This window comes from Castor canadensis, chromosome 9, assembly GCF_047511655.1.
Source record: "Castor canadensis chromosome 9, mCasCan1.hap1v2, whole genome shotgun sequence".
In the NCBI taxonomy this organism is placed as follows: Eukaryota; Metazoa; Chordata; class Mammalia; order Rodentia; family Castoridae; genus Castor; species Castor canadensis.
Genome location: NC_133394.1, coordinates 40,980,357 through 40,997,741, shown reverse-complemented (window position 1 = coordinate 40,997,741; position 17,385 = coordinate 40,980,357). Strand labels below are relative to the sequence as shown.

The following is a 17,385-nucleotide window of genomic DNA, read 5'->3' as shown; positions in this document are numbered from 1 at the left end:
GGTTTGTGACACTTTGTATAATCTGTATTCTTACTCTTTGTATTCTTAGGGCACCTGCCTTGTGATATTAGCAGTACCTGCCTGTGCTTTTGCTACTATGTTGTGAGAAATAAACAGAAGAATGTCGGTCACCACATTGCCTGGCTCATGACAATTATTATGATATATTGGTTGCCTTAAAAAACAAGTAATTACTTTGATGCACATTCTCAGTGTCTCTATACAGACATTGAGGGAGCTGTCTATGCCCTATAAAATTGTGTAAAATCTTAGAGTTTTATATATTGCAGAGAGCTGGGGATGACTTATCTCCTTGTGGGCTTCATGTCAGAGCATGTGTCCTAGGCCTGATTTGGAGTGTCCTTTGGTGTTTAACTATATATAAAGCTAATAATAAAAAGGGAATAGCCATTTTTAGGTGCCTGCCCATGTCTTACACACTGAGTTGATGCTTTGCATATGTTATATAACCAAATCCCACAGCTCATTGACAAATGGCTTTTTTTTTTCGCATTTCATCAGTGAGGTAACTGAAGCTTAGAGATGAAGTTACTTAACTGTGGTCTGTCAAAGAAAACTAGAGCTGAACAGTAGTTAAAGTAGTAAAACCAGATTTTATTCAGAACTATTGCTACAATGGAAAAGACTGAGTAGACAATCGAGCTCAATTCTGAGTACAACTTGGACAAGAAGGGTTTCTAGTCCAGGAGTCAGGATGGGATCAGCAGATGCAAAATTACTAAGAGAAAACATCAGAAGTGAGTCAGTGTGGCTAAGCAGACCTGGCAGATTCTTGCTGAGGGCAGGCCAGGATTGACAGATCTTACCTGAGGGTGCATGGAGGGTAAGAAATTTAAGCAGACATGGAGGGTTAGGGGAGTCTTAATAAACAGTATCGGCAATACAGGGCCAACAAAACTGGACAGCGAAGACCAAGGTTAGAAAGCTCAAAGCATCAAGGATATAATCTTTGTTAATCTTGAAACTGGCAAGACATAAAGCTGGGACTGAAACTTGGGCATGTCTGACTACCTGGCCTGTCTACTGCAGGTCCAGCACAGTCTTTCCACTAGGGCTCATTGCTGCCATTAATCTCTAAATAGCCCTGTTCTTGGCTGTCTAAGGGAGGATAAGGGGCCCCAGGTACCTACTCAGGGCTCCCAGGTTTCCTAGGAAGAGGATAAAGGCAGCTTGAAGTTGTATGTGCCCATAGCTCTCTGCCTGAAGGGTAAATTATGAGCTAGGAGGTGGGGTTCTTATCAGGAAGTCCCAGATCTAGTACCTGAGCAAAAGGCAGCTCTAAATTTCTGAACTTCCAAGGAATAAATTTCAGAAATTCTAGTAAACATCTTAAACCACGAAATGTTTTGATGTTTATGGCCTGGCAAGATTTAAACTGTTAGATTGAATGTCTTATGAAGACGATCCATTTCTTTTTCGCTAGTGCCTCGCTTGTGTCTTTGACTTATTTGCAGCCTTTAAAGCGAAGAATTTTCTTGTAAAAAAAAAAAAAAACCCTCATTTTTGTAGCTTTTCCAGTGACATCAGGAAAAAGTCTGCCAGTACTGTTTATTTGCCAACTCATAATAATAAAATAAAAACAATGACTCTTCCTTTAATCGTTTTCTGTAGGTCATTTAGAAGGCATTGGTACCAGATTTGTTTCCTTAGCACAAATGCTTTTCAGAACAATGAGCAGCTGTTAAGACTGTTTGGTTATCAACAGGATGTTCCTCATTTTCCAGTCTATAAAGATTAAATGGCTCAATTCCTAAATTCCATTTTAGGAATGGAGCAGGGTGGGGCATATGGGGGAGAATTAACTTTCTAATACTTAAAATGGTGTTATGAATGTACATTTTATCTATATGAGTAATTAATTGAAAATATAGGAAATTCGGTTTGTCTCATCATTAAATGCAAAATTGTTTTCTTAAAGAATAAATAATGCTTCATAAGACCTATTACATGCAAGTGCCGAAAGTAAGATATATTTGGGAATATACAATGAGAGCTATATCCTGGGTTTATGAAGTTTTAATGAGGGTTATTATTTAAACTGGAGGGGGGGACGCACTGTTGGAGAAAGGGACTTTTCTGTCATGAAAGTTATCCATGCATTGTTAAATGACTTCTTAATAGAAAGAAGTGTGTAAGTGAGCAGGTGCCTTTAAACAGAGACAGTAAGAACATATTGCCATATGGATGGTAGTATATTTGTTTAATTAGGTCACGTTCTACACCAGTATCTGGAGCAGTAAGTAGGGAATGTGTTAGGATATAAACCTGTCCTTCCTTATAAACACTTCCAAGAGCTCCGACACCCACAGAGACATCAGTTCTTGTTCTGAGCCTAATTATGCAAGCTATATGCTCCCAAGTTTTAGTTTTACCTTTGACCCTTCTTGGAGTCTTTGATAATGCTGTCTTCTACATATTTATTTTACTTACAAGTTTCTTTTTGGCAATCCTGGAATTTGAACTCAGGGCCTCACACTTGCTAAGCAGGCGCTCTACCACTTGAGCCATTCCACCAGCCTTGTTTTTGTGTAGGGTTTTTTCAAGATAAGGTCTTATGAACTATTTGCCTAGGGTGACTTCGAACCACCATCCTCCTGATCTCTGCCCCCGAGTAGCTAGGATTACAGGCATGAGCCTTCAGCACGCAGCATAAGTTTGTTCAGTAGTACAACACAGGTTCACAACCCCACATAAAATCTTTGTTATGGATTATGGAACTTGATAATGCTTTCTGCTATTTATTTTGAAAAAGTAAACACATGGTGGAAGCATAAATACCATTTTCTAAAAAGATCTTTGTGTGGACTTCAGATGTTTAGAATTAGTTTACTCATAATCTGTGATAAAAGGTGCTCTATGACTTATCCATAATTGATTGCTCATTCTAATTTTGATTATATATCCGTTTGCTATTTTTTAAAACTATTGAATGAACAAGGATGAATTGCCTGTGACTGGAGAGATGTAATTTGCATCTAGTCACTCCTAACTATCCCATCTCTGTGCCACCATTCCCTTTTCCCATGATGTAATTGCTGTCCTGAATTTTGTATTTTTCCCTCATTTTTACACATACACACAAACATACATATACAGAGTTTTAATGCTTACATGACATATTCCTTAGTTTTTCTTGTTTTCCAACTTTAATATAGTACTTTATGTTATCTTTTAGAATTTGCTCCCATTACTTACGTTATGGCACTTATGTGTACATTTGTGTAACCAGGATGCTTCCATATAGTTGTATATGTAATTAATTCATTTTTACATATATGGCATAGAGTTTCAATGGGAGAAGATATTGCAGTTTACCTATGATTTTCCCATTGTTGAATATTCATGTTATTTACTTTTTTTGTCATGTGTGTTAGGTTTTTTAAAAAAATACTTTTGGAATTGTGAACCAAGTGCTGCTATAATGTTTTTGTTGCCTGTCTTGTATATGTGTGCAAAAGCTTCCTCTAGGAGTAGAATTTCTTGGTTCTATGAAAGAGAGACCCAACTTGAGATGGTAATCCAAAGTTATTTTTAAAAATGGTTACATTGATTTACACTCTCAGTGATCTAGAAGGAAATCTAATCTACAAGTTTAGGAAGTGATTTGATAATGTATATCTGAAGTGTTAAAATTGACTGGTAGTTGGCCTATCTGTTCATCTTAAGGAAATAATCAGACCTCTAATGTCCTATATCTCAGTAGAATGGATCTCCTCTCCTCTATATCTGTATTAGCCCTGTATTAGCCTCATCTAGTTTCCTAGCTGTCAGTACCTTCTGTTTTGTGCTGATGATGCTCTAATGTCTATATAATTCACATCTCTTTCTAAACTCCAAAGCCATATATTCTGCTTTCTCAGATACCTACAAAATAGCTCAAACTTAATATGTTCCCTGTCTCATTTTACCTCCTCGTCTCAGTTGAATTGCAGTTCTTTAAAAAATCTTGGACTCACCTCTATATACCTTTTGCTCTCACACCCTGTGCTTGGTCTGTCCTCAAAAGTGCTGTTACTTCCTCTTTCAAAATATACGTAGACCTCCACTCTGGTCATATGGAGAAACTGTTACTCGATTTGCCTCTTGCCAAAAATAAAATAGTAAAACACCTGTTTGAAAGCCCTGGAAAATGGACAGTACAGGAATATGATTGTGAGAAATGGAAAACACACAAGGTAAGCCTTGGAGACAGTTTCCTGACCTTAGCACTGGCAGTTGGAACCCAAGTAAAGCGCAGTGGCTCTGCTGAGCTCAGGAAGCAGAGATTGGAGTTGGGGACTACTAAACAGCTGGAACCTGTTGAGTGCTTACCAGAGAGGAGAGGGCAGCACAGAACAGGAGCAAAAGACCTTGAAGATGTATGTTCCCCATTGTTCCTTGGACTGCACTTGTGCAAGGCAAGACTCCATAAGACCTGGTAGAGAATGGCTACAGTGAGTTTGAGAGTTGAAGAGATTACAGGTTACAGAGCTGGACGATGACATTCCATCCTAGCCAAAGTGGAGAGACCTTGTTAAACCTCAGGCATTCATCAAAACACCAGAAAAACATGCCTGAAGAGTAACGACCACACCTAACAAAAAGGGTGTATCATTATGGTCCGTAGGGAGGCAGAAAACACACAGAATTTGTACAGGGGAAATTTGAAGATTTGTTAAACTCTAATAAGGCAGTACTATAACAATGTAAAGTGAGATCTAAATTAGGGTACCCTGGGAATGAAGGAGATTATCAAAGATATACTTTCTTCCCAAAGACTGGGCTTCAGATCTCATTGAAGGAAGTGTGATTTTGGTCCACTGGATGGTGGGGAAGTTCAATGGATTGCTGGAGGAGAACTGGTTTGCAGGTACCTGACCACAGGAAGCAACTCCATGGGGCACAAGCATGCTGAAGCTGAACTGGCACTGAGTGGATCAGGGCGTTGGAGTGCACTTGCCTCCAGACTATGAGCAGTGTGTGAAGTATGGATTGGATGGACATAGGAAACAGCTCTCTGGGGCAAAGTGAGCACAGGGCTGGGAAGTGGGTAAACAGGGGCAGACAGGGAACCACTACTGGGCTAAGACTTGGACTGCCCTAACAAGGTGGCCACTGAGCTCAGACTAATACTTTGAGGTAGATGCGAGCACTTGGCACGTGCTGCTGGACCATAGTGCTATCAGATACTCCCATGTACAATCTTTGCTGTCAGTGACAGGCCAAGAACAAGAAAAGCAAAACAGAGCTTATCAGGACCAGGAAGAGACATTCCCTTCCGTCTGCCATGTCTTTCTAATTCCCCTAAATTAAATAAAGCTTGACGTCATGCTAACTTTAAGTGGGAAATGCTTAAAGAGTTTAATGTTTGTTTTTTTTTCTTTCAGAGCAGGTACTGAAAGGTGAATTTGGAATTGAGAGCCAACTGATTGAAAATGCCACTAGTCTTGCCCAGTGAGGCCTAAGACTAGCCTCAAAAAGAGAAGTGCCAGTAAATTACCTGTTTGCTAGAATTAAGTCTTAATTCACATTCCTTAAATCGTCCATGAATCCAGTATACAATTAAAAATTACTGGAAAGATGAAGAAGCAGGAGAGTGCAATTTATAATCTAGAATAAGAGTTGTCACTAAAACATACCTTGAGAGACCCTCATGTTGAAATTAGCAAATAATAGCATCAACACTTCCTATAGAAAAATAGGGTCTTCTGGATGGAGAATCTCAGAAAAAAATGGAAATGACTATTTATTTATTTATTTTACAAAGAATCAAAAGGAAATTCAAGGACTAAAAACTATGGATTCTGATGTGAAAAAAATAAACTGGCCTTAAAAGCAGACTAGAGTTGGCAGGAGAAAAGATCAGTGAGCTGAAAGTCAGGTTACTAGAAAGTATTTCAACAAGAGGAAAGAAAATGTGGGAAAATTAGCAGAGCTTCAGTAACTTAGAAATAATAGTAAGGATGTCTAATGTGTGTACAGTTGGAGTGCTGGAAGTAGGGAGGAAAAGGAGAATGAGACAGTGACAGAAAAAGATTTGAAAAAAAATCATAGTTGAAATTGATGAAAAGCATCAGCCTACAGATTTATGAAGTGTAGTGATTCTCAGGATAAATTTGAAGAAAATCACACCTAGACACATAGTCAGTCCGTTGAAAATTAAATGTGAAAAGAGACAAGAAGATTGGGGAAAGAAAGAAGGAACATCTCATACAGGAAACAGCTGGAATGATGGCTGACTTCTCAGAGATAGTAAGATCCAGAAGAATGGAGTAGCATCTGAGAGAGACAATTAAAAGAAAAGGGGAAAGTAAAAATAAGCCTGCTAATCTAGAATTCTGTATTCAAGTAAAAATCTTTTTAAGGCTGGGCTTATGTGGCTCACACCTGTAATCCTAGTACTGAGGAGGCAGTGATCAGGAGGTTCATGGTTCAAAGCCAGCCTGGGGAAATAGTTTATGAGACCCTATCTCAGAAAAAAACCATCACAAAAAAAGGGCTGGTGGAGTGGCTCAGGTGTAGGCCCTGAGTTTAAACCCTAGTACCACAAAAACAAACCAAACTTCTTAAGAAGTAAAGGTGAAGCAAATTTCAGATAAGTGACATTTGAGAGCTTCATGGCAGAGGACTTGCCTGGTGGCTCATGCTCACTATGCCCAAAAGGGCTGAAAAGGCAAAGGCTTGGTATTTTCATCTTTCTTAGAGTGCGAAGGCCTCTGCCATAAAGAAACAAGGATGTAGGCAAAGAGAAACCACTTTTGTGGGCAACCAGCAGTGTTTGTAACATGTGAATGAAATTACTCGATAATCAGAAAATAACAGTATTTGTCACTTAGTTCATAGATATAAGCAAAGCAGAAATAAGGCACTTGTTAGGCTGGTCATGGGCGGATTCTTAGAGAGCTTCTTAGAGGAAAACCCTTGGACATCACCTAGCATTCCTTCGTCAGTATGCATGCCATAGTCCAGACTCCATGCTGGCCTCTGGGATCCCAAGATTAAAAAATGCCTTCAGACCTAAGTCTGCTGGAGACCACAGGTGCTGTTACTGGCTTTTAGTGCCATCTACGCAGCCTGTCTCTAGGACAGCCTGACTTTGAAGTCTATATTAACCTGAAGCCCTAGAGGCTAACTTGAATTCTCTTGGTTAAAGCGTAGTAACTTTTCAGTAAGTTATAAGTTGGCTAACAACATGCCCTCTTTATTCATGTCTGCTATAATTTCAGATGTAGTTCTCATAGGAGAACCGTTTACTAATACGTAAATTTGAATTAGTTATGGCATGTGTAGGAGAATGTTGACTCCATGTTTGGTTGCTTACATTAAATAAGTTCTATAACCTGTGGAAGAAGTAAAAGCGACAATTTAATTTTCAAGTGATTTTACAAGACTCAACATTAGAACTGGCCACTGCCCACAGTATTCTCAATGACCCCAGTAAGGTGCTTAAGTTTTTTGGACTTCAGTTATTTCTCTTGTGTTAAAGGTTTCAATTAAATGATCTGAGCTTCTTACCATATTAAAATGAAGTTAGACGTTCTCAGTTTACCAATCATTTGGTGATAGACAAAGATATTTAACGAACAAATTAAGTTCACTGAAGTTCAGAGAATTTAGACTGCCTTTTTTTTTTAAATTTTATTATTCATATGTGCATACAAGGCTTGGGTCATTTCTCCCCCCTGCCCCCACCCCCTCCCTTATAGACTGCCTTTTTAACACAGTATAAGCAGCTTCTAATTTTCATGAGGCAGAAAAGATTTTCTATCAAATGGAGTTACAAAGTGATTAATTGATCATACGTTTCTTACTGACCCCTTGATAAAAGTTCTGAGTCTGAATTAATAGAGGTTTACTGTGTAGAGGCAGAGGGGAGTGACCAAAAGAGGCACAGAGGTAGTACATACCTGTATGTAGGGAATAAGCAACTGTTAGCATCATATTTTGTCATCTTTCATGCAGAACTTATGACAGCTCAACAAAATTAATAGCAGAGCTATAGTAGGAAAAATTCTGGTTATGGGACCTTAGGGTCCTGTCTGCTTGGCTGGCAAATGGTGAAAAAGAACCAGGATAGTGCTCAGGAAGCTTTTATGGGCTGCATTTGTAAGAACTGTGTATCACTTTGGCTGTACTCCTTGAGAGAAATTCAGCTGCATGGCCACACTGCAAGGTAGGATGGAAATGGAAGTAAACCATTGTGTGCTTACAAAGAATAGAAACAAGGCACATAGAAACAGGTATATGGGAGACGAAGCAAGTGTAAGAAAATCCAGGCAGTTATTAACTCTAGGAAAAGTTCGTAGTTATACACGAAGGGAATAAAAGAAGATAATGATGGCTAATATTTATTAGGTGTTTACTGTCTTCAGGTTTTTATTTTATTATATTATTGTTGTACTAGGGGTACATTGTGACATTCACAAAAGTTCTTATAATCATAGTTGAATTCACCCCCTCAATAATTATTCTTTTTTCCCCTCCATTCCTGGAATTCTTTCAACAGGTCTCATTTTTCTATTTTCATACATGAATACATAATATTTCTACCACATTCACCTCCTTCACCCTTTCCTTATATTCCCCACACACACTGGTGCCAACCCCAGACAGGACCTGTTTTACCTTCCTGTTCTCCATTTTTTAAAAAGAAGGTATTTTTGTTTGTTTAAGATAGCTTTATAGGGAATTTCATTGTGACATTTCCATGTATATATGTATTATCACCTGAATTGGTTCATTCCCTGTATTTTTCTCCTTTCTGCCTTGGTCCCCTTCTTATGGTGATTTCAACAGGTTTAAAAATTCTGTATTCATTCTTGTATAGAAAGTACATCAACTATATTCACCTTCTTAACTTCCTTCTTTTACCCTCCCTCTCCTGTTAGTGATCTCCCCTTAGCAAAACGTATTTTTTTATAGTATTGCTTATATTTGTATTGTGTCTGTCTCCCACATATGAGAGAAAACATGTGGCCTTTGTCTTTCTAGGCCTGGCTTACTTCACTTAACATGATGTCCTACAATTGCATCCATTTATCTTCAAACCACGTAGTTTCATTCTTCCTGTGGCTAAATAAAATTCCATTGTGTGTGTGTGTTTCACATTTTCTTTCTTTTTTTTTTTTAAAGATAGATGAAAAGCTTTATTTAGAAAGCAGAGAAGTAAGCACACTTATAGAGATATGTTCAGTGTGTCCTGGGGCTGTACATAGCATGGTGGGGGGAAGGGAGAAGCTGGGAAACACTTCCAACAAAAGAGTGGGTGCTCTTAAACAAGCACATCTCTGGGTGAAGGTTGGCTCCCTGTGGTCCCTGGCCCTTGAGCTCACCTGCAGCTACAATTTTTTTTTTATTTTATTATTCGTATGTGCATACAAGGCTTGGGTCATTTCAACCCCCTGACCCAACCCCTTCCCTTACCACCCACTCTGCCCCCTCCCTCTCCTCCCACCCCCTCAATACCTGGCAGAAACTATTTTGCCCTTATTTCTAATTTTGTTGTAGAGAGAGTATAAGCAATAATAGGAAGGAACAAGGGTTTTGCTGGTTGAGATAAGGATAGCTATACAGGGCATTGACTCACATTGATTTCCTGTGCGTGTGTGTTACCTTCTAGGTTAATTCTTTTTGATCTAACCTTTTCTCTAGTTCCTGGTTCCCTTTTCCTATTGACCTCAGTTGCTTTTAAGGTATTTTCTTTAGTTTCTCTGCGTTAAGGGCAACAAATGCTAGCTAATTTCTTAGGTGTTTTACCTATCCTCACCCCTCCCTTGTGTGCTCTCACTTTTGTCATGTGCTCAAAGTCCAATCCAATCCCATTGTTGTGTTTGCCCTTAATCTAATGTCCACATATGAGGGACAACATACGATTTCTGGTCTTTTGGGCCAGGCTAACCTCACTCAGAATGATGTTCTCCAATTCCATCCATTTACTAGCGAATGATAACATTTCGTTCTTCTTCATGGCTGCATAAAATTCCATTGTGTATAGATACCACATTTTCTTAATCCATTCGTCAGTGGTAGGGCATCTTGGCTGTTTCCATAACTTGGCTATTGTGAATAGTGCCGCAATAAACATGGGTGTGCAGGTGCCTCTGGAGTAACCTGTGTCACAGTCTTTTGGGTATATCCCCAAGAGTGGTATTACTGGATCAAAAGGTAGATCAATGTTTAGCTTTTTAAGTAGCCTCCAAATTTTTTTCCAGAGTGGTTGGACTAGTTTACATTCCCACCAAGAGTGTAAGAGGGTTCCTTTTTCCCCACATCCTCGCCAACACCTGTTGTTGGTGGTGTTGCTGATGATGGCTATTCTAACAGGGGTGAGGTGGAATCTTAGCGTGGTTTTAATTTGCAATTCCTTTATTGCTAGAGATGGTGAGCATTTTTTCATGTGTTTTTTGGCCATTTGAATTTCTTCTTTTGAGAAAGTTCTGTTTAGTTCACTTGCCCATTTCTTTATTGGTTCAATAGTTTTGGGAGAATTTAGTTTTTTAAGTTCCCTATATATTCTGGTTATCAGTCCTTTGTCTGAGGTGTAGCTGGCAAATATTTTCTCCCACTCTGTGGGTGTTCTCTTCAGTTTAGAGACCATTTCTTTTGATGAACAGAAGCTTTTTAGTTTTATGAGGTCCCATTTATCTATGCTATCTCTTAGTTGCTGTGCTGCTGGGGTTTTGTTGAGAAAGTTCTTACCTATACCTACTAACTCCAGAGTATTTCCTACTCTTTCTTGTATCAACTTTAGAGTTTGTGGTCTGATATTAAGATCCTTGATCCATTTTGAGTTAATCTTGGTATAGGGTGATATACATGGATCTAGTTTCAGTTTTTTGCAGACTGCTAACCAGTTTTCCCAGCAGTTTTTGTTGAAGAGGCTGCTGTTTCTCCATTGTATATTTTTAGCTCCTTTGTCAAAGACAAGTTGGTTATAGTTGTGTGGCTTCATATCTGGGTCCTCTATTCTGTTCCACTGGTCTTCATGTCTGTTTTTGTGCCAGTACCATGCTGTTTTTATTGTTATTGCTTTGTAATATAGTTTGAAGTCAGGTATTGTGATACCTCCTGCATTATTCTTTTGACTGAGTATTGCCTTGGCTATTCGTGGCATCTTGTGTTTCCATATAAATTTCACAGTAGATTTTTCAGTCTCTTTAATGAATGTCATTGGAATTTTAATGGGAATTGCATTAAACATGTAGATTACTTTTGGGAGTATCGACATTTTTACTATGTTGATTCTACCAATCCATGAGCATGGGAGATCTCCCCACTTTCTATAATCTTCCTCAATCTCTTTCTTCAGAAGTTTATAGTTTTCCTTGTAGAGGTCATTCACATCTTTTGTTAGGTTTACACCAGGTATTTGATTTTTTTTGAGGCTATTGTAAATGGAATTGTTTTCATACATTCTTTTTCAGTTTGCTCATTGTTAGTGTATAGAAATGCTAATGATTTTTCTATGTTGATTTTATATCCTGCTACCTTGCTATAGTATTGATGATGTCTAGAAGTTTCTGAGTCACTTAACATGATGTCCTCCAATTGCATCCATTTATCTTCAAACCACGTAGTTTCATTCTTCCTATGGCTAAATAAAATTCCATTGTGTGTGTGTGTTTCACATTTTCTTAATCCATTCATCAGTTGTGGGGCATCTGGGTTGTTTCCATAGCTTGGCTATTGTTTGAATACTTTAATTTTTTTTAAAAATCTGAGATAAATACCATAAAATTTCCATTTAACAGATGATTTTACCAAAAATATTGTGGTGGGTAAATGGCATGGGAAATGACATCCAAATATCTTTTCTAGTAGGAAAACTAAATGAGGTGAAGCTAATGTCTATATTATACAGTATCTATAATTTAATAGTCAAGGCAAAGTAGTATAAGCCTACAGTTTAGAAGTGTGAATACTAGTAGAAACAACTTAAAATAACTTAAAAAGTTGAAACCCCTTGGCATGACCAGATCAAGTATGGGGTATGACATTGCACTTGTGCTATTATACTTTTCTGTGTTGATAGAAATGTTAAGTACCTGATGTAAGAGAAACTGTCAAGAAAGATAAAAAGAAAATAATAAAGATGTTTGGGTTATTCATGTGTAAGAGTTATGTATGCCAGATTTTTGTATAGTATATCGTTTGTACCTTATTTTCATATAGTATCTTATTTTTGTTTATATATATGGTTATATAAAATACCACATATGAATCTTTACACAGAAAGGGAGTTAAGACCAAATTTCCAGGCCTGGTTTGTCCTAAACTTTATTGGTTAAATTGCTTAATCTTTGGGACCTCTACTAAAGTCTTTTAATTTTAATGATGATGTTGAACTAGTCATCTCTTTTCTAAAGCTGCATTGTGTTAAGTGTTGAACTAATTTTTGCTTGTTAGTGATAGGGTTGAGTTTAAAAATATAGACTTCAAAGCTAGTTGTGGATGTAGCCTGGCTGTTCACTTATAATATTGGTTAGTAGTCACTTAGTTACATAATTTTCTCAGTACTAGTTTATGTAAGCAATCATATAACTTAGGCCATTTTCATCCAGTAGGTTTTTTTTTAAACCCCGTTAAAATATTGTTAAAGTAAATACTGTAAATATTTATTCACCTATGTGAGTCAAATGAGTATTTTTCCTGCCCACCTGCATGCCAGCCCAGCCCTAGGCCTTGAGGTACCCCACCCAACTAAAATGAGTATTTTTAAGGTATAATATAGAGAGAAGTTTCTAAATTCTAAATGTGCATACAGCTCGGTGAAACTTTATAGTGAGCACTCTGGGTACATCTCCTGGATCTCAGACTGAAGCCCTTATCCTACTCAGCCCTTGCTGTTGCTGCCCTCCAAGCACAGCTATCGTCCTTCATTCTAGCCTCATATGGTGTTATTGAACTGTGTCAGTGACCCTTCACAGTCGTGTAAAACCATGCACAGACACATGTGTACATTCACATATCTCTTGTAAGTAAGTAATATATAAATACATGTACATACATAGCCATACACATTGATAGATTTTGTTTCCAGTTGGTTTTCTTTTTGGGGAATGCAAATTTGGTTTCTAGCATCCCAACATGGTACATTTAAGTTTCCTGAGCTTTCTTACCGTTAAGATAATGACTACGTAAAAAGCATATGCTTTTAATGTCCACTTACTGCTTCTCAATGCTTGGTCATAAAAGCATAGTCATCTAATATGCAAACTTGCATTGTAGGTCCAGTGGCATTGCAGAGCACGGATGGTTGCAGGAGCCAACTTTTACATTGTTGGACGGGATCCCGCTGGCATGCCTCATCCAGAAACAGGGAAGGATCTCTATGAGCCAACCCACGGCGCCAAAGTGCTGACGATGGCCCCTGGCCTAATCACTTTGGAAATAGTTCCTTTTCGAGTTGCAGCTTACAACAAGAAGAAGAAGAGTATGGACTACTACGACTCTGAACAGTAAGGTTTTCGTTCTTGGCACAGATCTGCGAGACACTTTGTGGTTTGACATGCTCCTAGGGCTTTAGCATGTTGTCTTGTCTGATGGCAGCTTTCATATACTTATTTCAGAGAAAGCAGATGAAGGAAACAAAGTTCCCATTATTCTGGAAGCTAGATGTAGAAATGAAAATTGAGCCTAGTTTTAAGGTTTCAGTAATTTTGTTTCATGGTCTTCAAGTACAGTATTGGCATTTCTATGCCTACCATGTTTGCTACCAACTTTCAGTACAAATTATTGGCAGTATTGAGCATATATCTATCTCCCTTTGACTAATTGTGTTAATTTATATCTATATGTAATATTGTAAGTAAACACTGTGTAAGTTTAAAGTGAAGGGTGAAGCTATGGAATCAGAAGTTACTGGTTCTAGCCCTGTCTTTGCCATATGCAAGAGTCTTTTCTGCCCTTGTTTCTTCCTCTTTGGAATGATGGTGTGGATGAGGCAATTTCCTTTTAGTTCAGAATCTGCAGTTTTTTTGTTCCTGTTGTTGTTACTGATTTTGAGATGAGCTCTTGGTACGTAGCCCCGGCTGGACTCAAACTTGTGATTCCCAGCCTCAGTCTCCTGAATAGCTGTGATTACAGGTGTATGCTGCCACATCTAGTCATAGTTCTTTCCACAGTCTGTAGTACCTAGTTATTTTTTTACGTAATTTATGTATGTGAGCTGTGTACACATATGATTGACCCTTTTTGTTGATTGACTCTTTAAGTGTGCCTTCTTTTTTTCATACAAATTACAATTCACATTTAGCATATAAAAGAGATAACTCAGCATATAAAACTTTTTAATTTGCATTTTATCAGTTTTAACTACATTGACAGGTCCTAGCTGAGATTCAACTATGGCCTAGAAACCTTTAGTCTGAGAGCTCTTGTTTCCCCTGCTCCTTTGTATTTGCTCCACATTTAGAAATAATGCTGACCCTGACACTGGGCATTCGTTTGGTGTGGCCCATTTTATCACAGTGAGGGAAGAAAGGGAAAGCAACCTTTTAAAAATAAAACACCATTCTCTTGTTAAGGGGCATAAAATTTATTTTCATTTAATTTTTTTGAGGTAAATAGTTGTCTGTATAAAGAAATATTCTTATTGCCACTGGAGTTTGGAGGACTTGTTGGTTTCTCATTTAGTGACATAGTAATTCCAGAGACAGGGGACACTTTTAGAAAGTAGCAGGCTTTTCTGAGTGATGAACTGTAGCAAAAATACAAGAAAGTCTGTTCATATCTGGCACAGGCAAGTGCAAAAGAACTCTGCATTGTTCCCTATGGCCTAGGTGTGGGTTTAAAAAAGAGCTGGTCTAATCTTGTTTGCTGAAGATCTCAAAGGTGACACACATTCCAGTATATGTCTGAGCCACACCAGAAAAGTTTCCAACTAATCAGAACATTTTCATCCATATATGAAATTAGGGTTGCCGATATCTACTGGTAGTTCTAGGTAATGTGGGGCTGTTTCACCTTTAAAGATGCACCTGCATATGTTCATGCAGTTATTCTGCACATATAACGTGTGATTTCACCATCTAAAAATGTAGCTGTAAAAGTGGTATGTCAAGAGTTCTAAATTAACTTTCCTACCAAGGCTTAGAAGCTTTTAAAACAAGAGTTTTAAGGAAAATGTTAGCAATTATAGTAAACTTTGATATATTACAAGGTGATAGAAACCTTAAAATATAAATTATTAAAGAAAGTAAAAATGTTTTGGAGGCTGGAGGTGTGGCTCAGACATTAGAGCGCCTGCCTAGTCAGTGCTTTGAGTTCAAACCCAGTACCACCAAAAAAAGAAATTGAAAATGTCACAATGAACCCCTGTACAACTATTATATGCTAATAAAAACGTTGAAAAATGTTTTGGGTGCAGTCCTGCGCTCTTATGGTTAACTTTATATAGACCACCATCAAGAGTCTTAATTTACATAGTCTGGGAAGAGGCCCACCCACCAAGGGCCCTTCCCCGCAGGGAGGGTAGCAGTACCTTCTGCAGATCTATAGAGCATAGTGTCTGGCATGGTGTACCTTTTGTTTCTTACCAGCATGTGCTTTATTTGTGTGGTTTGTGTACAAGACATTAGGGACATGATCTTGTTCTGAGAATGGTGATTAACCACATTAAGTCAGTTACACAGTGGTAAGGAAGTATGAGGAGAGAAGTAGGATCATCCTGCCAGTGGCTAGATTAGGTGAGTTTCCATTTTGTTATGTTTAGAACACAGAGCAAAACTGAAAAGGGAGGTGGGTGCCTGTGGCTCATGCCTGTAATCCTAGCTACTCAGGAGGCAGAGATCAGGAGGATTGTGAAGTCATCCCAGACAAATAGTTCTGTGAGACCCTATCTCAAAACACCCTTCACAAAAAAAGGGCTGGTGGAGTGGCTCAAGGTAAAGGCCTTGAATTCAAGCCCCAGTTCTGAAAAGAAAAAAAAAAAGCTGAAAAGGAGTGGGGCTTTCCTCTTACACTTCTTGTACCGATATGTTTCATTACTGTAGTCCCTTTGCATGGTCAGCAGGCTTAATCACACACAGAACCCTAGAACCATCTGTATGTAGTTGACTGATGTGCTGGTAAGCCCTTGATAACTTTGATGTTTGGTTAAATCTGTGCAATATTGCTTTAAGTCTGTCTTTTAATCATTTAAAAGCTAAATAATTACATCAGTTCTCATAAGATTTTCCAAAGATGAATTCTATATTAGTTGCATGAGTGGCTCATTTCCTTGGAATTTTTTTGGGTTACCAAATCTTAATAAGTTGTAACTTGGGAAGCTTTAAAACTGCCTGTTTTCTAACTTTTTGTATTTGTGTTCAAATATAATTAAGTTGATGGGAATATGTTGGAAAATGATTAAAATTTTGTGGAAAGGCGATAGTCTTTGATGTAGTGAGAAAACAGTTATTAATTATGCACATATGAGGTTGTCTTTGTTTGATTAATGGATGTTACTCAAAGCCAGCTTTCATTTAATTGATGATTTTCTAGTTTTTGATTTGATTAAATACCAGTGTAAAACAAGACTTAGAGGGAAATATTTCATGAAGATTTCAGGCAAGATATTACTGATAAGGAATTATGATAAAAATCTTCTGTTTACATTTAGGAAGTTGAGGTTCATATTAGCTACAATAGGGACTCAAGAAAAAATTTTAGTTTTAGTGCTACAAGCCCATTCTTGCAGGCATTGCAAACTTTTAGAAATAATCTGACTTTTTAAACTTTTATTATTTTTCTTTTAGAAAGAAATCTTTGGGGAGATAAATGTAAATTTATTTAGATTATTGAAACAGCAAAATCAGAAAGACAGAGTACACATGAGTGAAAGTGCCTTGTGGAGTTGGATAAAAGAAGGGATTGATGGATTAAATGTCATCTGGTATCTTGACTTTTTTTTTTTTTTTTTGGTGGGGTTTGAACTCAGGGGCTCATGCTTGCTTGGCAGGTGCTCTACCACATGAGCCACTCCACCAGGCCTTTTTTGGTTTATTTTTAACATAGGGTCTCATGAACTATTTGCCCGGGCTGGCTTCGAACCATGAGCCTCCTGATCTCTGCCTCCCAAGTAGCTAGAATTACATGCATGAGCCACTGGAGCACAGCTCCATTTATTCAATCGAGTATTTCTTTCCTATTTTTAATGGTAGAGTCTATGTACATCATGCAGTATTGGTATCATTTGGTAACACTAATTGTATACAACCTGCAAGACTTTTTCAGATGTTCTTCCTTTCTTTGATTGTATGCTTTTCACACATGAGCTCCTCTATTACCATAGTTTCTGTGCTTCAGCTCTTAAACATATATGTCAGCATTTCCCAGCTGCGAATTCTTTAGGTCAGAAGACTAGGTGGGCTTGCTTGTGTTCTCTGGCCAGCCTGAGCTCCTCTA

General features: G+C 38.0%; 1 protein-coding gene across 1 annotated transcript in view; it reads left to right on the top strand.

The window, feature by feature from the left end:
* Positions 1-17,385, top strand: part of Papss1 (3'-phosphoadenosine 5'-phosphosulfate synthase 1) — an 87,132-nt gene that overhangs the window by 58,094 nt on the left and 11,653 nt on the right. The window contains exon 11 of the mRNA XM_020187041.2: positions 13,228-13,457. Coding sequence (XP_020042630.1) covers positions 13,228-13,457 — 230 coding nt within the window. The remainder of the gene's footprint in view (positions 1-13,227; positions 13,458-17,385) is intronic.